Raw genomic sequence first — 25539 nt, 5'->3', positions numbered from 1 at the left:
CTAGAAATGTTTAATAAAGTTCACTAAAATAATTGCAATCAAATCATTTTAGCTGTTTTTAAAAATATATATACATATACATATATATATATATATATGCGCAATAGTATGAAAAGGAATCCTTAATTCAGTACCTTCCTTGAAACTACTCCAGTGAAAAGGTACACAGTAGGTGAGAAAAAAGGACCATAAAAATTACTGGTTTCAATGAATTCCCTCTTTGACCGTAATGGAAAGTAAACTACAGGGTAGGAAAAGATTCAAGAATAGGATAAAACGTAACAAACATATAAATCCAGATCTGAACAGAAAAAATCTTTATCTAAATGAACTTTAAGAGTTTCAACATGCAGATATTTAATATAGGCCTGACTTTTACTAATATGTGAAGTTATCATATCAGGAATACTAAAATAGACAATATACTTGCATATCTTATTTGAGAATCTATAAGTTTAATGCCAAAGTATTAAAACACTTCAATTGACCCACATAATTTTGTAAACAAATGTACATTATTCTTTCAAGGAAAATGTCACAATTAACAGACAATATATTTGATGGCACTAGCATCTAAAACCTAACACACTGTACTTCTTCCTATAGCTTTGGCTTTTAGCATTCAGCTGTATCATTTTAGAAACAGAGAAAGCCAAATGCAGGAAGAAAAACACTCATGAAAACAGACCATATTCCCAACAGTCTTATTTGCTATAGTAGAACCAGAAGCTAACACTCCTGCTAAAGGAGTGAACAAGTGCAGACAATGCACACAATATAGATTCAACACTAGGAATACCTAATGAATGTAACAGGAGTGGCAAGCAAAAACACAGATTATACCAAATGATAATCATCGTTTACCTGGATCTGGAGGGGCTTGTTGCTGCCAATGTGGGTATGCATTTCCCCACCCTTGGGGAGCATAAGGGGCTGGAGGGCCACTGAAAAGACAGAAATCAATTTAAAAATACAACTTACCAAAATCTGTAATCTTTGAAGAAAAGCCAAGAGCAAAACTCAAAACTTACTGAGGAGCAGGGCCAGGCGGTCCTGGATTATAAGGTGCAGGGTTATATGGTCCCATTGGAGTTCCTGGTCCAGGAGGCCCAGGAGGCCCGTGGGGGCCAGGGACACCATGGGGCCCATGGGGTACAGGTGGCCCTAAAGGATTTACTGGGCCCTGCAAAAAGACAAAAATCACAAAGACAATAAAGGTTAAACATTTCAAAAGTCAAACAACCTTTCATTTCTACACCTTTACCTACCTGTAATCTAAAATTTATGTTTTTCCTTCATTCCTTACCCATGCTGCAAAAATCTAACTCTACCACATTAATGAGACATGTAAAATTAATTCAAATTAACAGTATTAGCAAAGACCTGATACATTTCCTTCATCTTCTACTCTTTTCAGACTACTCCCTTTTCCATTATTTCCCTTTCCTTGTACAATTCTTACTTTTACTATTCCTTCATCATCTTAATCACAGAAGCTTACCAAACATCAAGTTCTTTCCTTTACCTCTTCTCTCTCTGCATCAACTCTACATCTACTCTCCTAACATTAATCAGAGAAATATCTTAACAACATAGTGAAATGGCTGAATATTTTACCAATAATGAATACTAAACCAATAATATTTAGCAAGTTCTTCTTCAACAAAGTAGCCTTCCTCCTAGCCCTTCTGTCACTGAACCACTTTTGAATCAATTAAGTTCATTTTCTCCCTTACCCTTTATCATAATTTTCTAAATACATCAAGGATTTCCTTTTAATTGATTTAGTAAGTCACAGACTACTTCATATCCATTTCATGTTATAGTATAATTAATAATGCTTAGTTGATTCCTTTTTGATAATCCCAACTTGTAAGGACAACTACATTCACCTGCTCTAAAATAAAATACTGTTAGTACTCACCATGTGACAATTTGGACAAAAATGCTTAATCTATATTTGGTTGTCAATTTTCTCACAATAAAGCTAAATACTTCATGACTTTTAAAATCCCTTTATTAACATTATCCCTCACTTCTATTAGCCATAACCTATCCTTTCTAAAGAGTAAAAAAAAAAAAAAAAAAAAAAGATTACTGGAAAAAAAAGTAGCAACATTTTATAGGGCAGGCATGCTTTTAAGTGATAGACACACATACTTCAAACATTTCATCCCTATAACCCTATAAGGTAGGTATAATTATCCCTACTTTCAGAAGAATGAGAGGCAAAAAAAAGTGTAAATGTCTTCCTCTAAGATCATGCAGTCAGTAAATAATTGAGAGTATTTTGAACCTGGACACCTGACTCAGGAGTCCATGTTCTTAAGTGCTTTTCCAGAACAACCTGTCTTGTATGTTCATCAATCCAAATGCAATCCTAATTTTGCTAATGATAGCAAAATCCAAAACCAAGGAGCACTAATCATTCTTCTGGCATCAATTCTTGCCATTACTGAGTCCAACAATTATTTTCCTCATGTTTTTGAACAATTACATTTATTCTCCTTATCAGAGAACTTAGAATATTTGTGTGTATTTTTAAGGTATTCTTAAGTGTCTTTTCTACATCTATTTTTGTTTTCCCAAGCATGGAGAAACACCTCATTCAGAGCATGGCAAACATCAAGGAGAATTTTCCTAAGATATTCTAATTATTAATAATAAACTAAGAAGCTCCCTCACAATATGTTAATTCTTCACAGTAAAATAAACATAGTAAAGCAGTATTTTGGGGGCTCCAAAACCACTGCAGATGGTGACTGCAGCCATGAAATTAAAAGACACTTGCTCCTTGGAAGAAAAGTTATGACCAACATAGATAGCATATTAAAAAGCAAAGACATTACTTTGCCAACAAAGTCTGTCTAGTCAAGACTATGGCTTTTCCAGTAGTCATGTACGGATATGAGAGTTGGACTATGAAGAAAGCTGAGCACCGAAGAATTGATGCTTTTGAACTTTGGTGTTGGAGAAGACTTTTGAGAGTCCCATGGACTACAAGGAGATCCAACCAGTCCATCCTAAAGGAAATCAGTCCTGAATATTCATTGGAAGGACTGATGCTGAAGGTGAAACTCCAATACTTTGATGGAATTTTGCCACCTGATGGGAAGAACTGACTCACTGGTAAAGACCCTGATGCTGGTAAAGATTAAAAGTGGGAGAAGGGGACAACAGAAGATAAGATGGTGAGATGGCATCACTGATTCAATGGAAGTGAGTTTGAGTAAACTCTAGGAGTTGGTGATGGACAGGGAGGCCTGGAGTGCTGCAGTCCATTGGGCTGCAACAAGTTGGACACGACTGAGCGAATGAACTGAAAGCACTATTTCCTCATTATTTTCAAACTTGGTTAGGTATCAGGATCACCTGGAACATTCTTAAAATTAGACACTGGGCCCTACTGCAGACATTCTGAATTACAATTATATGTTACATGCTGAAATGTAAAGCACACAAGCTGTCTACATTCCAAATTCCCCTAGATGACTGTCTGGAGCCAGTCTAAGAAATAGGATAATAGGATAATGTAGAGTTCTACTTTAATGAGGGGGGAGGCATCTGATTCTTCTTTGCCTCACCAAGGTTGCCCTTAATAAACAGTAAGCAAGCAGTAACAGTCACCAAGTAAGTCCTTAATAAATAGTGACTTCTGGTTAACTATCTATATCTTTTAGTATTTTTCACAACCCTCTACTAACCCTAATGTTGTAACTCAAGTAATGTCATCTTGTCTTATTTACCCACACTCCAGTACAAGATTTTGAATACCTGTAACTATATAACTTTTTTTTTTTTTTTTTTTTTACTGCTGGACAATCTTTTCTATATTGTTAGGTATCTGTTGTGATCAGATCTATAATTTTAGAGTAGAAATTAACACTTTTCTTATAGGAACGTATCAATTAATGTCTTATATAACTAATAGAACCTGTGCTAACAACAGGATGTTTAAAGCATACTCACACCAATCTTTTCTTCTATGAGTTGCCGAGCATAGTCTATTTGCTGTGGAGTGCCACGAATTGTAAATAACTTCATATTAGGATCTGCATTAGGTGGAGGATTTCTCTGAAGTTCTATTCTTGCACCAGACTGTTGGCTTATGCTTTTTATGGTTTCACCCCCTAAAATCAAAACACAGTAATTTCTTTAAAGATTCATAGGATACAAGTGGAGCTATTCAAAAGGAACTGATTATAATTAAGGAAGTTTTGAATAGTATCCCATCTGCCAATATGCTATTAGGAGTTTCCATTTATTCTACATTTTAAATCAATTTATATAATATACAATCAATCATAATCATACACTTTAAAGTTTTAAGACATAGTTTAATATGTCTGTACCCAACCTTAAAATGAATTATCGTATCAACACCTGGTTCAAAGAAATTGCTTTTATAAGCAATGAGAAGCTAACACAATGACTTAAGAATTCAAAAACTTAAAAACATGTGTCAGGAAACAGCAAAATAAACAAAAACACTCAAACCATTTTCCAGGTGAGAAGAAAAGTTTTTTACACTAATAATTAAACTGCTGATCCTCTTCTCTAGAAACCAATGTGATTCAAATCCCACTCTAGATTTAAGTACATATAAGGCCCTTCATTTAGGCTTTAGCTGTTACATATCAGCATAAGAACACTTTCCTACTAAAATACAGCCAAAGAAAAATCACTGCTATTCATCTACAACAACAACAGAAATAGCATCCAGAAAATCAGATAAAGCATTAAATTATTAACCACACATTAATAGTTTTAAATACATTGCCTTTTCCTATTATTAATCCAGTTTTCCCAGTTGGGACAATGAAATTAAATTCCTGTAGTCCACCAGGTGGTCCCATGTTCCAGTTGCCTTGACCTCTACCTCTTCCTCGACCACCAGGTCCAGGTCCACCAGGATTACCAGCCTAAAGAGGGCAAAGACAAAGTCAGAAGAGTCAGAAACTCTTCTTTCCACAATGAAATTATTGCATGTCTATTTCCCTCAACTTTCATTTTTTCTAAATCTTAAATTTAGAGAAGCTAGGAGATGCCATCCACCCCCAAATCAACAAACCACCACCACCACCTTTTATTCTGTTTTACTGTGGTGAATAAACTAGTGCACTTATGTAGCTGCCCTCCTGCTCCAAGATGTGTACCTTAAAGCAATTTAAACTTCCTAGCAATTAATAAAGTTTCATCAAACAGATTTTGATTTAAAAACTATGGAGGGGAACTTCCACATTTAATGAAGGAAAATCTTCTTTAATGAAAACAAAGCAATGAACATATTAACATTCTATCAAACCTGAACACTTCGAAGGAGGTCTGTAATAATCTCTGCAGCATGCTGACATCTGTCTGGAGGTCCTGTTATTTGTGCTATTCTATCAGGTGTTGTTCCATCATCTTCAAAACAATGAAACAAAATTGGATTAATTTAACATTAAATTAATGAGTGTTAAAAGAAATTGCCAGCAAAGCTTAGAAAATTAAACGTAAGTACTCACCTGGCTTAAACTGAATTCGAACACCAGCATCATTTTGTATTTTTTTAATCATCTCTCCATTTCTTCCTATTACAATGCCAACAGCAAATCTTGGAATGGGGACCTTATGCAAAGAAAACTAAGTATCAGGAAAGCCATTTCCTGAAAAATGTATCTGCCTCAAACCACAGAAGCACTATATTTATATAGAAGAGGTTAAAAAGATACAAAATACACTGTATTCTAAGTTGAAAAGTTGCAGGGGCAGGGAGGACAATACAATGTTAGAGAAGGCTATGTAACACAAAACAGGGAAAATCCTAGTTTATTTATGGACTAGCATTCAATCATTTCTGAATTGGTATTTTTACTTACATCTATTCCTTCATTTCCTCCTATTCTTGACCCATACTCATTTCGAACTTCTCTGAAACCACCTTGATCACGAATTAACTCTAACACCATCTCCTTGGCTTGCTGAAGTACAAAAAAAATTACCCAATTTAGGAAGCGTGTCTCAAAACACTGTAATTAGTCATGCATGTTTTACCCACTGCTATCCACCCCAAATCCCCTACTGTAAAATATAAACTTAAGTTTACTTGAACTTTGTATGGGTCTCCTGTAATCCTAAGAGGTTTGTCAGCACCAGTATTCTGAGGTCCATCTTGGATCATAACCATTTTAACTCCAGCCCGTTCCTGTTAATCACAGAAATCAGACGTATTAACAAAAGGGGAGAAGGAGGAAACAGGCTTCAAAATAGACAAAGTAATCATTTTAAATAGTAATACCTGAAGTTGTTTAATAGTCTCTCCCCCTTTTCCAATTACTAATCCTGCTTTGCTAGCTGGAATCATGATTTCTTGAACTGCATTTCCTGGTCCATCACCATGATGGAAGCCAGGGGCTGGTCTTCCTTTTTCAACAATCTGGTCCAGTAACCGTTTTGCTGATCTGTTAACAAATTAATAGTCAATACAAAATAATCAGGTATTTCGTCCATCCCAATTCAGATTTAGGTGGCCTAAAAGTAAATTTTAAAAATTCAAAGAAAATATCATCAATATAAAAAACTGAAACCATGCAATAAATTTTCCAGGTATATAATCTTCAATATTTTTGAGAACAGTATGAAACTTCCAAGAAGACATACCCTACTTCTAAAGTTATCTCAGAATAAAGCTCATTCATCCAAAAATTAAATGATGCATTTATTTTTAAAACTTTACTTTGGTTACTCATGTTAAAATTTATTTATTCATTCAACAAATAATTTAAATATGTCAACTATATATGCAAGGTACTATTCTAGGTTGGAGTTACAGCACTGAAATAACAGTTAAGGTATGTGTTGATGTGGCTTAACTTTATTAAATAAGTAAACACAGAAGGTTAAATAAATAACTCATCTGTTAAGTGCTATAAAGAATATTAAAGCAAGATAAGAAGGACAGATTGTATGTGTGTGTGAAGGGATGCTATTTTATGTAAAATAGATGAATGAGGAATTCCTTGGCAGTCCAGTAGTTAGGACTCTGCACTTCCACTGCAGTGGGGCATGAGTCCAATCTCTGGTCAAGCAACTAAGATCCGGGCAGCTGCATAGTAGTGATCAAAAAGTAAATAAATGAAAATAAACAAAAACTTTACTGATAAGGAGACATTTAAGCCAAGACCTGAATTAAGTACAGGAGTGACTATGAAAACATCTGGGGGAAAAACATCCCAGGGAGAAGAACTAGGAAATACAAAGGATTCAAATGAGAAGTATTCTTGGTGTCCTGAAAAAATAGAGAAGAGGCTAAACAGAAAAGAGGCTACTAGAACAGAGCTGGGAGAATAGCAAAATATGCAGTAAGAAAGGTGGCAGGGAACCTGAGCCATGATAAAGACACTGACTTCTACTGTAAATGGGAAAGCATTAAAGGGTTTTGAACAAAGTACTATATGAATTGACTCACATTTTAAAAGGATCAGTATGGCTGTACTATAACTGGACAAAGCTAAAAAAAAAAAAAAAAAAAAACACAACACAACAACAACAAAAAACAGAAACACCTTGCAGTAATACAGGCAAATGGTACCAGAATTAAGGTGACATGGAAGGTGACAAGAAGAGGCTGAATTCTAAATAAATTATGAAAGATAAAATGACCAAGAGTTGCTTATGGATAAATAGGTCATTAAAGAAAGATAAAGTATTAGAATAGTTGTCATACAATGAAATGAAATGAATTAGACAAGTCAAAGTATGGACTGGAAAAACAATGATTCTGTTTTTAACAAGCTAAACTTTGATATGTTTAAAAGACATCCAAGTGTAGAATATACTGAGGAAGCAACAGGATATATACATCTGGAATTAGGGAAAGAAATCAAGGCTGAAGATTCAAGCAGTGACCACCTTTCAAATTTTTTGGTAAAAGAGACCTGAAAAATAGAAATGTGGGGTTCAAAGATGGTTTTATGTTCAGATAAAGGGATTTTTTTAAGCATGTTTATGTGCTATTAGAAATTTTCTAGAAAAGGGGAAAAGTAATAGTGCACAAGAAAAGTTGGTTCAATTGCAGGGATAACATGCTTCAGGAAGGAGGGACTGGAACATGATTTTCATACTTACTGGACAGACTCGGGTGTTCCAGTTAACATACAAGACCTTTCTGGAAGGCCACCACTATCTACAATTAAAAACAAACAAAAATCTTAGGCCAAGAAAAGAGTAACAGCATCATTTTCACTAACAACTTTAAATATGCTAGTTTTCTTGTGACTTTGAAAATTACAGCAAGAGAATAACATTACCAGGAGCTATCTGTATTTTACATCCAGATTCCTGTTGTATGCGTGAGATCTGTTCACCTCCTCTGCCAATTACTAGTAAGAAAAAAGAAAATTATTTGCTGAAAGGTTTTAAAGTGTATTTTGACTATGTCTTTTCAAAGAGTCAAAAAAATTAGATTACTTACTAAATCCAACCATTCCATCTGGAACTTTGTATTCTTCTGTCATTACAGACCTGCTAAGAAATGACAGAAACTAACATTTTTCTTCGAAGAAACATAATTTGTTTACAAATAAAAATAAACATAGAAATCTAACAGCTTCTAAGAGCTTAAACTAAGTTTGTAGGCACACACTTAAAATACTCAAAAGTCAAAATATGAGGCCTATGTAGCTACAAAAGCACTTGGGGTACAGTTCAGAAGTATCATTTTAAGTTATTTTAATCACTTTAGTTTTTCCAAAGGGTGGCTAATTCCACCCATCCTTCCAAAGTATAAATGTATCTCACTCAAAAAGAAAACTGATCATTCACTATTATCTATTTGAGTCAAAGGCTTTAAAGGATTCACACACACACACACACACACACACACACACAAAGACATGTATATTCACTATATACTAACTTGGTTATATTTCACATTGAATTCAACTAAAACTTGCAAAATACTCTTAGAAAAGCTTTTATTTTACTATACCTTTGCTGCTGATGCATTGGTGGTAACTGTGTTCCAAAAGCTACCAAAAAATTAAATGAAATAAAAATTATTTTATTTAAATTGACAGATGTTTAACAATATCATCATTTAAAGCAATTCTACAATTTCCCCGACATAAGACAACATCTTGAAAAGAATAAAATTTTACGCAGAATACTTAAATCAACAGTCAGCAAGAAACTCAGCGAAAGGGCAGACATTATTAACAATAGCATTAAAAAATGTCCTTTTTCAAGTGTTGTTAAGCAAAGATTAAGAAATGGAACTGTAACACTTATGTTCAGAGCAGCACAACTCACAGTAGCCAAGACATGGAAACAATTTAAACGTCTGTTGACAGAAGAATGGATAAAGGAAGATATGGTATATATACAGAGTGAAATACTATTAGCCATAAAAAAGAATGAAATATTGGCATTCACAGGAACATGGATGCAACTAGATATTATCATACTAAGTGAAGTCAGAAAGAGAAAGACAAATACCATGTGATATCACTTATATGTGGAATCTAAAATATGACACAAATGAATCTATCCAAGAAATAGAAATAGACTCGTAGGCAGAGAACAGACTTGTGACTGGTGGATGGGGGGTGTTGGAGGGATGGAGTGAGAGGTTGGCGTTAGCAGATATAGACTATACATATATATGGATAAACAACATGTTCTTACTGTACAGTACAGGGAACTATATTCAATATCCAATGATAGACCATAATAGAAAATATAACATCTATCAATTAAAAACTGGGAATCATAAAACAAATTGAATACATAAAATGATTTAGCAACCAAATCTTATAATATATACACTGCCATAACAGAAATGGAAGATTATAAAGATAGAAGGTATATCTTTACAAATAAATTCACTCAAAAAGAAAATTTATGATCTTCAAATAACTTCAAAGATACCACAGAACATAGGAACAAAATCCTGTTATTAAAATTTAGTTTTTAACCAAATTTAAAATAAATACTTACAGTCATTTTGAGGAGCAACTTTCTTAGCATCTGGCTGATCTGCAAAATTAAAGAGTCTTTTAATTTTTTGCCAATAATATAAGACTCAGATCCCCCATACCCAATCAAGAACACCAATATAAACATTTATGGAAGTAGCTGAGGGTATGGTTTATCATTTGAACCAAAACCACCAAACTCAGCCCAAACACTTAGGAATCGAAATAAAGAAAACTGCACTTCTTTCATGCTCTTCATGTTTAAAAGATGCACAGACATTAAAAGAAAATTCTTTTTTACTGAATCAAATCACTGACCTTAATGTATGTCAATCACTTTAGAATGATACAAGAAAGTATTTAGTCCATTAGTTAGCAAAACATCACATGCTAAAGTCTAATGATGCTTCCCACTGTAGGAACTGAAGATTGGAAGGAAAAGAACCTATCAAAATGTGAAATTTTGACATATCAAAAGCTGAGTGTACCTGACAATGAACACAAAGCTATGCAAAATAAAAAAAAAAAAAAAAATCACATTACAAGGCAATCTCAAGCTAAACTGTTCTACTGTTCCTAACCAAACATTTCACAGCATAAACTTCAGCAGAAACTCAACAACTACATGACTTCATCTTTATCTACATCCTTTACACACATGAATACAATGCATACCTTAGAATAGGCAACCTACAGCTCAAAGTACTACATTCTCCTCCCCCCTTCAAACTTAAATGATTAAACATCAGAATGTTGTGCAGCAAAAATTCAGACACATAATCCAAGAAATATTTGTGTCCATTTAAGAATCCACTGGTTTATTTCACGTTTACATACTGAACACAGGTAATAAATAAAAATTCCTGCCTTTAAAAGGAGAGGGCATTCCCTCCCAGTGTGTTGTACTGCTCGGACTTGTCCAAGAGCCATCTACACATAAAATAAAAAGAATACATTACATACAACATCTGAAGCATCATTAGCTCATTTTTTTTTTTTTGTATATTAAAACCTCACTATAAATGTGAAAGACAAATAAAAGGAAACCAAGTACTCCTGATCATAAGCTACAAATACATTCTATAAGCTCATTCAGAATCCTCCTTTAAAAAAGAATAAAAGGGCAAAAAGAAAATGTATCAAAATTCATACATCAAATCTAAAATAAAAAATACGTGCAGACTTCTAAATTCAGAAGCTTCAACAATTATGTTTTTTAAAAAAATACAAAGCACTGTATATCTACTGTTTTAAGCCACATTTTGAGTTAAACCTGAAACACAAAACAAGGTACTAAAGCAAACAAAAAGGTAACAATGGTATAACCTGCAACACACAAAAGTAGCAAACTATATAGCAACTTCAACCTTTAAAGTGAAATCTCAAATAACAAAGTAATGAGAATATAGCATCTCAGATTAATTCATGTATGATGAGAAAAACCAGTGAGATGTTTCCTAGACTTTTACTTCAGTATATTAACAAGTTGTCTGTGCAAACTATCAATCTGGCACAATCCTAAAAGAGGGAACATAGTGTTTTCTACTAAGACAAAACTGGCTGGTTAACTCAAATTTTACCTACCTTGTTTAGGTCTCTTTTTACCCCCTCTCCTTCTGAGGCCAATATAACCCTTACAATTTTAGGAACCTTATGATAAAAGCAATGTTTCAAAAAAAGAACACTTGAAAAGCAATGAAAATCACTTCAACTAAACTCTGTGTAAAACAATTTAAAATATTTATGGCTATAACTTACCTCCATCTTCCAAAGGTCTTTTTTGTCCCCCATAACCATAGTCATTTGAATTCAGTGACGTACCAGCATCACCTCCAATTTTTGCTGCAATCTTAAAAAACAAAACACATCATCAAGGACAGCATCATAGCTTTAACTATTCAGTACTAAATTTCCTCACATATGCTAAATACCTATCACGTAAGAAAATTAACTTGATAGACAAATTAAAATAATTCGATTTATATCATTAATAACTTCAGACAGTTAAATCATTATCATCTGAAACTTTCTGATATATCTCTATAAAAACAAAGAACTAATCAATCAGGAATCTTTAGAAGACTGACTGAAGAACTTTGAGGAAAGTCTGACTCCTAATTCTGTCTTCTCCATGACCATGTGTTGGCTGGCTCAGAGAGAACAGCTGTGAACAGCTTATGAAATGCTAAGGCTATGCTGTCTAACAAGATGTAAAATGCCACTCACATCTGGTCAGTGAGTACTTGGTATGTCTAGTCCAAACTGAGATGTACTTCAAGTGTAAAAGACACACTATGTAGTGAAACTGTGGAACAAATACAAAGCATCCCCCAAATTCTTACACTGAATACAATAAAATGGCAATATTTTACATACGTTGAGTTAAAATATGTAACTTGCATAATACTTCTTCCGGACAATCTTTTTCTAAGGAAATGTGGAGGTGTGGGGGAAACCTGGGAAGTTGTACATCTAAGTCTATTATAGAACCACGTTCTGGGGCAAACGTTGTATAAGAAATACCAGCCTCACAAGTGAGGCAAAACCAGGGGATATTTATGGCATTTTTCTATGAAAAAGGAAATGGAACTAAAATTACTGAGTGCCAACAGACCAAACTGACTATCTGTAATAAATGTTTTATACTCATTTTGTCACTGAATCACCACAACAATTCTGAGATAGAGTGCTTATGAGATAATCATTTTACAACTGAAAAACATCTCAAGAGGCATAGCAAGTCAATGGTGAAGTTCCAATTTCTACAGAGCTCCACGGAAATTACTAAAGGGGTAGTCACCAAAGATGGGTGATGTACTGATGTTATTCTTTGAATCTTGAGTATGTTTGAAATTTTCCATGATAAAAGTTAAAGAGAAAATGAAACTTTTGATGACTGGAATTCTTCCAAAGAGAGATCTTGATGTGGAACTAAACCAAGTGCCTCAGGCTTCATTGTAACTAGAAAACTGTGAAGGATAAGTGTATATAACAACCTGAATTCAAAATGTATCACATAAGTCCTGATACTTACATTATCTGTTCCCATATACCAAATATATTTCCTAGGGTTCCCAGATTTCCCTTTTTCTCATCTGTAAATGTAAACACCCACTACAAAGCATATTAGGATTAAATATAAAAATGCTTGATAAAAGAAGTATGTATTTCTTGATGCTATCTTAATCATCTTTCACTTTCTCAAAAGCTTATTTGTATATTTGATATGATTAATATTCTGAAAATTTTCCTCATCACACCTGAAAGTTGTTTTTCCACTTCAGTTTAAAGCAATGAGCATCTGAACTGTTGCAAAGGAACTTAGCTGCTGGGCACTGATTTATAAGTATTTCAGGTCTGAGAAACAACAATATACATGAAGGAAATAGTTTAGGCTGGCAATACCTTCTGCAATTAGCTTTTATAAATACTCTGAGTTTGCAAAGCAGCACTCCTTGAACTCCAAGGAACTTCTGCATAGAAAAAGGATACTTAATTGGATATCTTCCTATTTATTGAATAGTTCTAAAAATATCCAAATGAAAACTGATCATTAAGTACACTCAGAAGAACCAGTTAACATATCTCAAAAATTCCAAACCAATACAAAAACATTGTTTGTGTTTAGATGCTTTGGTCCTGTTCAACTCTTTGCAACCCCGTGAACTACAGCCCACCAGGCTCCTCTGTCCATGGGATTTCCCAGGCAAGAATACTGAAGTGGGATGCCATTTCCTTCTCCAGGGGATCTTCCTGACCCAGGGATCAAACCCACATCGCCTGCATTGGCAGGCAGGTTCTTTACCACTAGTGCCACCTGGGAAGCCCCCGTCACTAAAAATGTCAGTAAAAATCTTCTAGTAAAAATACTACTATTTGATCAGTTAAATATATATTTGCTAGGTTACTTCACAGGATTACTTTAAGAGAAATAGTAATCCTTAAAATTCAGCCTCTAGCTATATAAAATTCTTATGAGACCAGTAGAACTAAGTGTAGGCAACTTCTTTGATTTTAATTTACAATAAAAATACGAGTGTTCTATTTGGACTCTCCTTGCTTCTCAAAAGGGTAAATATTTTTTGTATTTTCACTGTTTTAGCATTGTCCACCTCTCTTCATTGATTATTCCTAGAATCTAAGAATTTTGGAGTTGAAAGAAAATTTAACAGATTCAGCCATACCACCTCATTTTCAAGAACAAAACAATAAAACCACAAACAATAGCACACAAAAGATTGACTTTCAGAAGTAATTACCTAAATGCCCCAAATGACTATCTCCTAAGTTTCAGTCTACATGCTTCCTTAGGCTTTGGGGTCCAACCGTGATTTGGGGTCAGTGGTAATTCTGGTTTTACTGCTTTGTGTCCTTGCCAAATTTCCTTAAGCATTTTGTGCCTCATTCATCTTCTGTGTACAAAAGAGATAAATAGTTTCTCCACTTACCTTGTAGGATAATTGTGGGAATTAAATGAATTAATACACATACGCTTAGCACAGAGACCTAGTATGTACCACATAAATTGCCAGTTACTATGAACAACTCAGCACACTAGAATTCAACAATGCAGAGTTCACAAGACTTCAAATGTTTGGTTCAAAAATTTTAACAGCCTTTTATTTATACTGGCCAAAGACATACATTTTGAAAGAATGCAATTATTTTCAAAACAAAATTTCATCACTAATTCATTAGATATATTCATTCAATTTAATAAATACTGAGTACCTACTATAGGAAAGGTCCTAATGGATTGTTTCCATGTACCAGAAATGTGAAGAGGCTAGAAATATTACTAGGCTGCCACTTCATTAATATTGTCCCCTCTCTACAGTCCTAAGTCTTTATTATCATAATCAAGCTTTGCTATCCTATCTCAAAATATGTTACTAAAAAAAGCCCCCAAAACAAAACTCTTCAAATGCTAGTTTTCACTGAAAGAGAATAATGGTAAGTAAAAAGTCAAGAGTTCTATTTATAAATTTTTCTTTTTATTCAAACATAATAGTCTGAATTACTTTCATAATTATCAAGGAAGAGACTTAAAGAATTGAGTACCTAATGACTAATTTAATAGTTTAGAGGGGAAGTGATGAGGGTTGATAATCTTGCTTAACCTACGATCTACTACTCAGTCTCAGATTTACTTCTATCTTCATATAACTTTAAGGGGAAAAAAGTAGATATGCATTAATTTTCCAATGTTTCAGGGACAGAACTTGTTATCAGTGTGACCACTAAGTATCTAGTCAAACAATTTCAATATCACCCTCTACAGATAAAGCTTGAAATACCCAAATATAATTTCTAAACTATACCATTGGAAACCCTAGAGAAGAAATTTGGTGCCCCTGTGTTAGATTTAGCTCACAGAGTATTATAAAATCTGAAAACTTCACATTAAAAAAAAAAACAAACTATTAGAATTCTCTGGAAAAAAGACCGAGCTTCACTGCCAGATGGCAACTATCAGCTGGAGTAAATGCTACTAGCTTTAACTAGATAGGGTCCAGGGACCCTAATCATTTGTTCTGCTTTCCCGCATAACAAAGAACTGTTCAGCTGAAATGCCAATCGATTTCCCACCAGTATGTAGCTCTTTGAAGGCAATAAGCTGTTCTTATACCTCTTCCTTCCAAAGAACATAGCATAATACTCTGGACAAAGAAAAGAAACTTAAGGTTAGATGGAGATTTTGGAAATACAATTCAGAATCCATTTAATATAAATAAGGAAAAAAGTAGTTCAAATATTAACCTAACTTGTTCCGTAAACCCAAACACCTTTCCCTATACTCCACACCTGAATAATCAGACAAACAGCTACAACCAATATATATGGAAGCATTCTCAAATACCATGAGAAGGGGCAATTCAACTCGAATGCTAAACTTGAGAATATCAGATTTAAGATCAATTCTGTAGAAATAATCAAATCACAGCAAAGACACTTGTAAACTCTATTGAAGGACAAGAAATTCATAGTTTGAGGACAATTTCTATATTAAAAAGCATTCTAACTTGGTATCCACCTTCACTTTTTCTCACCTCATTTTCCACCCTCCTTCCCCACCCAACCCTATCTCCAATGACTTCACTCAGGTTCTCATCTTCCCCCAAACCCCCATACCTTAGTGCATGCTGCTTCTTTATCCACTGGTCAAACTCTCATTCTTTAATGCCTTGCTTAAAATATCAGTCCTTTGGCAGTAGGGTACCCCACTCCCTTGTGATGTGTACAGTACCTGATTCACAGCAGAACTCTATAAATGTTTACAGAACAAATGGACGAATTAACAGTGCCTAAATCTTGTCTACGCTTTGAAAGCATTTATCAGATACTACTACTCTTTTGCATTTGGTTCTTTGACTATATCATGGCTTCCTAGAAAGCAAAAAATCCAATTAACACATTTTAAAAAGTCTCCAGTATCGAAGTATAGTGTATGGAACAAACTGATTCAATATGCTGCTTGAATAAATTAATTTCGGTTGAGTCTTCTCTAAAAACCCCTCTAACAGTGTTGCTGTCATTATATTAACGTTTCAGTCACGATTTTAAACAAGTTCAAAAACAGTAAATAAAAATTAGGTAAACAAATCGAATAATTGGTGTTAATGGTATCCCCCTGTTGACTACCTGGAAAATTTATGATTATAAACAAGTACAGGTACATTTTTATTTATAATGTGTTCACATTATAAAAATATAAGCCGTATGCTACATCACTACAGATTTAAGGATTTTGAGTCAAATGATCCTTTAATCCAACTAGTTAAAAAGTAAGTTAATGAAGTGAACTCCTAATGTTATCAAAACATACCACAAAATTGATTTCTGATTACCATTAGCTTAACACTGTATTCCAAAAATGTCTAGCATCTAATAAGCATCGAATCACAAAGATTTTTACTTTTGCTTTAGACACAAATTCATACCGACTAAATACATTTGAAAATTACATGAAGGTAAAGTTCAAATTAAATCCTAGAGCACAACGTTACTACCTCTTTTCAACAGCTCCCGTTTGGGAAAGAAGTGCCTTCAAGGCAAATGTACGCACCTACGTAATACAAAGAGTCCTGGTCAGTTTACGACTCCGAACTGAGAGGCAGATTCAAACTGAAACTTCGGGTATGAACGACCTGAAGCCATTTTGAGAAGAGGGAAGGAGCCATAGAACACGCGTAAATCCCGCCCTGAGGAAGGATTCCAGCCCGGGATACTAGTGCTCCCTTAATTCTCTTCCTTGAATGTGTGAAAGTGAATGATACCGAAAGATTAACTGCGGGAGAGTTCGAATGGGCTGGAAGCTCTAAAGACTGGTTTAATGACAGGTCCCTTCCCTTACTATGGCTCCTACAGTCCTAGTCCTTTCCCAAACTCATTACTAGAAGCTTCCATACTATTGTGTAAAACTACGCGCGCTTTATCCCATGTAAGTGGATGTTCACTCAGAAGAAAAGGAAATGCTAACTCCTTGGAGAAAAAAGCGCGAGTACCGCAGAAGCGGGAGAATAACCTAAACCCATCTTCGCAGAGCATGCGTTGGGGTTCAAAGTGGCTCATACACTAAGAATACAAAACCCGAATTCCAGCTTATTACCAACGTGGAGAAACGTGAGTCTTCTCACATTTCAGAGGCCGGAAGGGCACTTCTTTCCTCTTCCTAACGCGCGAAGAAGTAGCGGCCTACTCCGCCAGCGGCCAATTACCGTGAGCTGTCGGGATCCCGCCGCGCGGTCCAGACTTACCTGCCGGGCTCTCTGCAGTGCATCTTTGAAAGCATCGTTAACTCCTCCACCACCACCACCGCCGCCTCCGCCACCGGCTGAGCCAGAGGAGGGTGGAGGCACTGTTGAATAGTCTGCCATGCCTACACTACAGTGGCCGCTACCGATTCCTCCCAGTGACCTCTCAGCCAACTGCTAAGAAAGAAAGAAAATGGCGGCCGTCAAGCCTGTATCGCATTCTTGTGCGACCATCGTGCCGTAAAGGGGCGGAGACTAAGAGAAGAAAATCTCGCGACGATTTGAGGCAACGCGCTGGCTTGAGGGGGTGAGGCTAGAAAAAGGCGAGGAGACATCGCGAGAATTGTCTTTATATTTCGCGAGAATGGGGTTTACTTTGGCACCGCCTCTTTGTGCATCCTTGGGCTAAGGTGGTACGATTTTTCCACTTTGGTGGTGGGTAAAGACTCGAGGGGCGACTGCGGTTCGCTTTAATTTTTGAAAGCCCGGAGGAATGGAGTAGTGTCTTATTGGCCGCCGCCTCAGGGAATAGAGTGGGTGGATTTTCCACCGAGGGTCATTCTGTTGTATCCTTGGGGAAGCATGTGACGTCGACAGGCGCAACGGCGGCGCAACAGTGTCTCGAGAGCGCTGCGGCCGGGAGTGCGCCTGGAAGAGAGCGCGCCTCGGCCGCCGCGAGGTGATGCTGCCGAAAACGTCCGCCCGGCCTAGCGGCAACGCGGCCTGATTTTCAGGGTAGTAAAGTGTCCCTGTATTTTACTTCTAGATTGTCAGTTTGGAGTTTTATCACAATTGGGGATGAATTCAGGCTGGAGGCCTTAGTTCTAGAGTTGATTTTACAAAGGTTTTGTGTAAATATTTTGGATGAGGCTGTGACGATATGATTGCTCATTTCTTTTTTAGAAATGTGATTGTTCCTAAAATGTAGTTTTCGCCGGACTTAGTAACCTAATGTCGTATGTAACCATGGCCAGTTTTATTGAGGTCCTTATAGTTATGAACAGCATCCATTTCTTGACAAATTCTTTGTGGCTTCTTGGCTTCTTAGAAATACTGTCCCAAACCTGTGAGAACTCAAATGTAATTTATTGTCATCTGGGAACTAGGTTGTTATTGTTACGTGTTTTCTGTTATCTTCAATTACCAGGTAATTTCCTTTTGGAGCATATCGTCACGCATAATTTACTGCAATAGTAGTAGTAGTAGTTTAGACTCAGTAGTAATAGTTTCAGACACATTACAATGCTTTAGGAGTCTATTACAATGATTGTCTTTGTCTCCCTGCCCCCATTTTTTCCGCTTAGGTAACAAAGAATGAGGTAAAATGAACTTTACCAACTTTGGTATTTTGTGTTCAGTGAATCAGTTCTCAAAGTTTTTGTTTAGTCTCTCAGTCGTGTCTGACTCTTTCGAACTCCATGGCCTGCAGCACGCCAGGCTTCCCTGTGGGTCACCATCTTCAGGAGTTTGCTCAAACTCATGTCTATTGAGTCGGTGATGCCATCCCACCATCTCATCCTCTGTCATCCCCTTCTCCTGCCTGCAATCTTTCCCAGCATCAGGGTCTTTTCCAATGAGTCAGCTCTTTGCAGCAGGTGGCCAAAGTATTGGAGCTTCAGCATCAGTACTTCCAATGAATATTCAGGATTATAACCCTTAGGATTGACTGATGTGATCTCCTTACTGTCCAAGGGACTCTCAAGTTTTCTCCAGCACCACAGTTCTGAAGGCATCAGTTCTTTTTTATTGTCCGGCTCTCACATTCGTACATGGCTGCTGGAAAAACCATAACTTTGACTATACAGACCTTTATGGGCAAAGTGATGTCTCTACTTTTTAATATGCTGTTTAGGTTTGTCATTACTTTTCTTCCAAGGAACAAGTGTCTTTTAATTTCATGGCTGCAGTCACTGTCTGCAGTGATTTTGGAACCCAAGAAAATAAAGTCTCACTGTTTCCATCCTTTCCCCATCTATTTCCCATGAAGTGATGGGACCGGATGCCATGATCTTAATTTTTTGAATGTTGAATTTTAAGTTTCATACTTTTTCCATTGCTAGTCTTACAGTAATTGAGAGAAATATGTGCTGCAGTCTTTGTTACACCTGAAGTTAACGTGTCCACTTGCTCAAGGCCCAAAATAAGTCGGATAACAGTTACATGCGCGCAGTACACGTGGGCCATCATTCTCTTATTATTAGCTTTTCCTACCATCTTACAGCTCTGATTATCTTTTTCAGTGTGCAGCATGGTCATCTATTTCGATATAGGGGAAATTTGTATTTGGAAAAGCAGTGCATGTGTTGGGCTACAGATTTAAGCTTAACCGATAAGAAAATCTAAAAACAGTGTTGGGTGGTATTGCTAAATAGACTTTCTTCAGTTGTTCTTTGAGAAAGTCTGCCCAATAAATGGCAGTCAGTAATTGATTTTTTAATACTTTATTAATTAGACATACACCAGTTAGTCCTTATTGACATAGTTAGAGAATGCTATAATTTACCTCCAAAGAGATTTTATGTATACCACAATTTTAGTTATCTCTAAATATTAAAACATCTATTTCTGCTTTATTGACTGTGTCAAAGCCTTTGACTGTATGGATCACAACAAACTGGAAAATTCTGAAAGAGATGGCAATACCAGACCACCTGACCTGCCTCTTGAGAAACCTGTATGGAGGTTAGGGAGCAACAGTTAGAACTGGACATGGAACAACAGACTGGTTCCAAATAGGAAAAGGAGTACGTCAAGGCTGTATATTGTCACCCTGCTTATTTAACTTTTATGCGGAGTACATCATGAGAAATGCTGGGCTGGATGAAACACAAGCTGGAATCAAGATTGCTGGGAGAAATATCAATAACCTCAGATATGCAGATGACACCACCCTTATGGCAGAAAGGGAAGAAGAACTAAAGAGCCTCTTGATGAAAGTGAAAGAGGAGAGTGAAAAAGTTGGCTTAAAGCTCGACAGTCAGAAAACTAAAATCATGGCATCCAGTCCCATCACTTCATGGCAAATAGATGGGGAAACAGTGGCAGACTTTATTTTTTTGGGCTCCAAAATCACTGCAGGTGGTGACTGCAGTCATGAAATTAAAAGGTGCTTGTTCCTTGGAAGACAAGCTATGACCAACGTAGACAGCATATTAAAAAGCAGAGACATTACTTTGTCAACAAAGGTCCGTCTAGTCAAGGCTATGGTTTTTCCAGTAGTCATGTATGAATGTGAGAGTTGGACTATAAAGAAAGCTGAGCACTGAAGAATTGATGCTTTTGAACTGTGGTGTTGGAGAAGACTCTTGAGAGTCCCTTGGAGTGCAAAGAGATCCAATCAGTCCATCCTAAAGGAGATCAGTTCTGAGGTTCACTGGAAGGACTGATGTTAAAGCTGATGCTCCAATACTTCAGCCACCTGATGCAAAGAGCTGACTCATTTGAAAAGACCCTGATGCTGGGAAAGATTGAGGGCAGGAGGAGAAGGGGACGACAGAGGATGCGATGGCTGGATGGCATCACCGACTCAATGGATATGAGTTTGAGTAAACTCCGGGAGTTGGTAATGGACAGGGAGGCCTGGCGTGCTGCAGTCCATGGGGTAGCAAAGAGTCAGATATGACTGAGCGACTGAACTGAACTGAAATATTAAAAATAACTAAAGACCTCCATTTCTAGGTTTTTTTTTTTTTTTTTTTTGGTGAAGTCTTCTGGAAGTATGGATTTTTTTTTTTTTTTTTATCGATATTGTAGGATGGACACCATTTGAAATCAGTCAAGACCAGGATTTCTCAGCCTCAGCACTGTTGACACTTTATGACCAGATGCTTTGCTTTGTAGCACTACTGTGCATTGTAGTATGTTTAGCAGCATCCTTGGCCTCTACTCATGGACGCCAGAAGCACATACCCCCCCATACCAATTATGACAACCAGAAATGTCTCTAGATACTGTAGCTGTCCCCTGGGAGGCAAAATCACTCCACAGTGAGGACCATTGCTGCTGCTTCTAAGTCGCTTCAGTCGTGTCTGACTCTGTACGACTCCATAGACGGCAGCCCACCAGGCTCCCCTGTCCTTGGGATTCTCCAGGCAAGAACACTGGAGTGGGTTGCCATTTCCTGACCACCGGTTAGCCTTAATAGCCGTCCCTGATTTTCCTTCAAGAAGATGTATTTACCATCCTTGTACATGCCACTACTTTTTACCTCCACTGCTCCTGAGTTACCATCACCACAGTCCTGGGCTGTTATAGTAGCATTTAGATTTTCTGCTTCTACCCTTAACATTTCTTCAGTTTACTTTTAAAAATTATGAAATTTTGTACAGCGAAGTATATAGTTATATACGTAAGTTCTCAAAAGTAACAAGCACCTGTTCATCCACTTTCCAAGAAGAGTCTCCAAGAAACAGACCATTAACAGTACTTTTGAAGCTCAAAGTTGCCTCTACCTAATTGTATTATAATTGTTTCTTCATATAGGGGCTTAAAAGCTTTATTTAAAACATCAGTCAGATAGTCTTACCTATGTCTTTCCTGCTGTACTTTAAATCCTATCTCCTGGAATGGCCTATGGGCTCCATATGATCAGGCTACTATCTAAACACTTGAGCCACCTGGCTGCCCAAGATCATTCCTGCCTCTAGAGTTTTATATTTGCGTTTTCCTTTACCTGATTCAGATGTTCTTACGGACCTTCACATGGATGAATTGTCCTCGTCATTTGGGTCTCAGCTTAGATGTCACCTTAGACCATCTCTGACCTCTGGTTGTGCCATTTTGCAGTTGCTCTCCAATTACCATGTTCTCTTTATAGAATTGATTGAAAATTGTATTATGTTGTAGGTGTTAACTTGTTTATTGTCTCTCTTCTATTAGAATGTTAACTCCTGTATAGCAAGGACTTTGTCTGTCTCTACCATTGACTAGTTCCTAACATGTAGGCTTACATATTTGTTGAATGAATGAATATTGAAAAAAATCCACTTCCACATTTTGGTTGACTCTGTTATCTTGGTCAAGTGAACTTAGCCTCTGTGTCTCAGATTTCTCATCTACATGAGGATCATAATCTGTGTTGGTATCCTCAAATGAGATACCACTGTGAGCACTTCAGAAACCAGGAAATACTATCAAATGGAAATTGGCATTATTAAATGTAGAATTTGTCTTCTGGTATTTAATAATTGGGGCTTCCCAGGTGGCACAGTGGTTAAAGAATCCGCCTGCCAGTGCAGAGGACATAGGAGATGTGGGTTCTATTCCTTAGTCAGGAAGATCCTCTGGAGTAGGAAATGTCAACCCACTCCATTGTACTTGCCTGAAAATCCCATGGACAGAGGAGCCTGGAAGCCTAGAGTTCATGAGGTTGCAAAGATTCAGATACTACTGAAGTGATTTAGCATGCACACTGACCTTAAGCCACTGAACACACGTCAGCACATTTCATAAATAGGAAAGGATGATCCATGGTATGCAACTTCTATACACTTTTTGGATTAAACATCTATGTTCAAATCTTAGTTTTTGTAAAAGCCAGGATCCTGAAATAGCAACTGACTTGTGGAAAACTATAACCAATGACTTTTGACTTGGTTATATGTGAGTTAGTTCTGGATCTACTCAGTCTTCAAACTCACTTGTACTTTGCTTGTAACCATGAACTTCCTGATGTTCAAGCTGGTTTTAGAAAAGGCAGAGGAACCAGAGATCAAATTGCCAACATCCGCTGGATCATGGAAAAAGCAAGAGAGTTGCAGAAAAACACAACTATTTCTGCTTTATTGACTATGCCAAAGCCTTTGACTGTGTGGATCACAATAAACTGTGGAAAATTCTGAAAGAGATGGGAATACCAGGCCACCTGACCTGCCTCTTGAGAAATCTGTATGCAGGTCAGGAAGCAACAGTTAGAACTGGACATGGAAGAACAGACTGGTTCCAAATAGGAAAAGGAGTACATCAAGGCAATATGTTGTCACCCTGCTTATTTAACTTTTATGCAGAGTACATCATGAGAAACGCTGGACTGGAAGAAGCACAAGCTGGAATCAAGATTGTCGGGAGAAATATCAATAACCTCAGATATGCAGATGACACCACCCTTTTGGCAGAAAGTGAAGAGGAACTAAGAAGCCTCTTGATGAAAGTGAAAGTGGAGAGTGAAAAAGTTGGCTTAAAGCTCAACATTCAGAAAATGAAGATCATGGGATCTGGTCCCATCACTTCATGGGAAATAGATGGGGAAACAGTGGAAACAGTGTCAGACTTTATTTTTCGGGGCTCCAAAATCACTGCAGATGGTGACTGCAGCCATGAAATTAAAAGATGCTTACTCCTTGGAAGGAAAGTTATGACCAACCTAGACAGCATATTCAAAAGCAGAGACATTACTTTGCCAACAAAGGTCCGTCTAGTCAAGGCTATGGTTTTTCCAGTGGTCATGTATGTATGTGAGAGTTGGACTGTGAAGAAGGCTGAGCACCGAAGAATTGATGCTTTTGAACTGTGGTGTTGGAGAAGACTCTTGAGAGTCCCTTGGACTGCAAGGAGATCCAGTTAGTCCATTCTGAAGGAGATCAGCCCTGGGATTTCTTTGGAGGGAATGATGCTGAAGCTGAAACTCCAGTACTTTGGCCACCTCATGCGAAGAGTTGACTCATCGGAAAAGACTCTGATGCTGGGAGGGATTGGGGGCAGGAGGAGAAGGGGACGACAGAGGATGAGATGGCTGGATGGCATCACTGACTCGATGGACGTGAGTCTGAGTGAACTCTGGGAGTTGGTGATGGACAGGGAGGCCTGGCGTGCTGCAATTCATGAGGTTGCAAAGAGTCGGACACGACTGAGCGACTGAACTGAACTGAAGCTGTAGATAATTTCATTATAATTTATGAAATCAGACTTTTCTTTAGTAAGTTCATTTCCCTTTGCCTAATGTAAATCATCTTAAAAATGGGTGTATAATAGCTAATAATCTAAAACTTGTTTATTGTGCTTTAAGAGATTGGCTAATTGTTCAGCTGAATTATATTTTATAGTCACTGTCAACATAGAAATTAATACTTCATATTTCGTGCTTAGAATGAAACAAATTCAGTGTTTTTAAGCTTATAAAAGTCTTTCCACTATTGAATTTGTTAAATCTGTGTGAAGTATTAACAGATTTTTATAGCTCCTGAAGAAAAACAGTCCTTTATGGCTTTTTGGATAGGTGTTTGAGTGGCAAAATTGTAGACTTCTTGCCTCACTTTTATTATCCATCACCTACATCCAAACAACTCTTAGCCAAAAGGATCTGATAACTTCTGATCTGTGTCATTGGAACCGGGCCTGTACTTTCTGAGTGCACAGTCACAACAGATTCAGGTTAGATATGAGGAAGAAAGTGGCCAATTCAAACTGAAATAAGTGGTCCACAGTGTTATTTTAAGGTATTTGATGGTTAATGTTGTTTTAGGGTATTTGATTATTGGTCTTAATGACTTGTGTATCCTTTCTGATTGAGTTTGTAGGATACTATTTCAGACTGTGTGAATGGAATCAGGAAATACTTTTATTTTAAAGGACAAAGTTGTTAACACAAAGGTAACTTGGGAACTTTGAGGAGAACCACGTTTTGACTAGTGTCTGAAATTGGAGGCAGCTTCATGTAGTGAAAAGAACTCTGGACTTGGTCCGAGAGAATCTATCTAGACTCAGGTCCAACCCATGTGCCCTTTGGTAAGTCACATAACTTCTTCCTTTTACCAGCATACTAAAAAGAGAGAACAGTTTAATCTGTTTTTGAAAAGTAAAAAAAAAATTTTAAGTCATATGTTTTTACATAG

General features: G+C 36.8%; 2 protein-coding genes across 24 annotated transcripts in view; one reads left to right on the top strand and one right to left on the bottom strand.

The window, feature by feature from the left end:
* Positions 1-17974, bottom strand: part of FUBP1 (far upstream element binding protein 1) — a 34487-nt gene extending 16513 nt beyond the window's left edge. For 5 of the 22 annotated variants that reach the window (XR_009735394.1, XR_009735395.1, XR_009735393.1 and 2 more), the window contains exons 1-17: positions 17714-17974; positions 11715-11805; positions 10824-10886; positions 9979-10017; positions 8972-9011; positions 8456-8508; positions 8292-8363; positions 8110-8167; positions 6281-6443; positions 6089-6187; positions 5862-5963; positions 5508-5610; positions 5306-5406; positions 4781-4922; positions 3970-4130; positions 1032-1183; positions 865-944 (exon numbers count right to left, since the gene is read on the bottom strand). Coding sequence is in view for 18 of the 22 variants with exons in the window: in XM_061411495.1 (XP_061267479.1) it covers positions 865-944; positions 1032-1183; positions 3970-4130; positions 4781-4922; positions 5306-5406; positions 5508-5610; positions 5862-5963; positions 6089-6187; positions 6281-6443; positions 8110-8167; positions 8292-8363; positions 8456-8508; positions 8972-9011; positions 9979-10017; positions 10824-10886; positions 11715-11805; positions 17714-17833 (1639 nt within the window). In the remaining 4 variants the exon portion in view is untranslated. Of the gene's footprint in view, positions 1-864; positions 945-1031; positions 1184-3969; positions 4131-4780; positions 4923-5305; positions 5407-5507; positions 5611-5861; positions 5964-6088; positions 6188-6280; positions 6444-8109; positions 8168-8291; positions 8364-8455; positions 8509-8971; positions 9012-9978; positions 10018-10823; positions 10887-11714; positions 11806-14215; positions 14369-17713 lie in introns of all 22 variants that reach the window. The other 17 variants (XM_061411503.1, XM_061411498.1, XM_061411507.1 and 14 more) reach the window with 14 other exon arrangements.
* A 58-nt stretch (positions 17975-18032) lies between these two features.
* Positions 18033-25539, top strand: part of DNAJB4 (DnaJ heat shock protein family (Hsp40) member B4) — a 44241-nt gene continuing 36734 nt past the window's right edge. The window contains exon 1 of one of the 2 annotated variants that reach the window (XM_061411524.1): positions 18033-18120. The gene's annotated coding sequence lies outside the window, so the exon portion shown is untranslated. The other variant, XM_061411523.1, reaches the window with a different exon arrangement.

This window comes from Bos javanicus, chromosome 3 (genome assembly GCF_032452875.1).
Source record: "Bos javanicus breed banteng chromosome 3, ARS-OSU_banteng_1.0, whole genome shotgun sequence".
Taxonomy (NCBI): Eukaryota; Metazoa; Chordata; class Mammalia; order Artiodactyla; family Bovidae; genus Bos; species Bos javanicus.
This window is presented reverse-complemented; position numbering and strand designations above follow the sequence as displayed.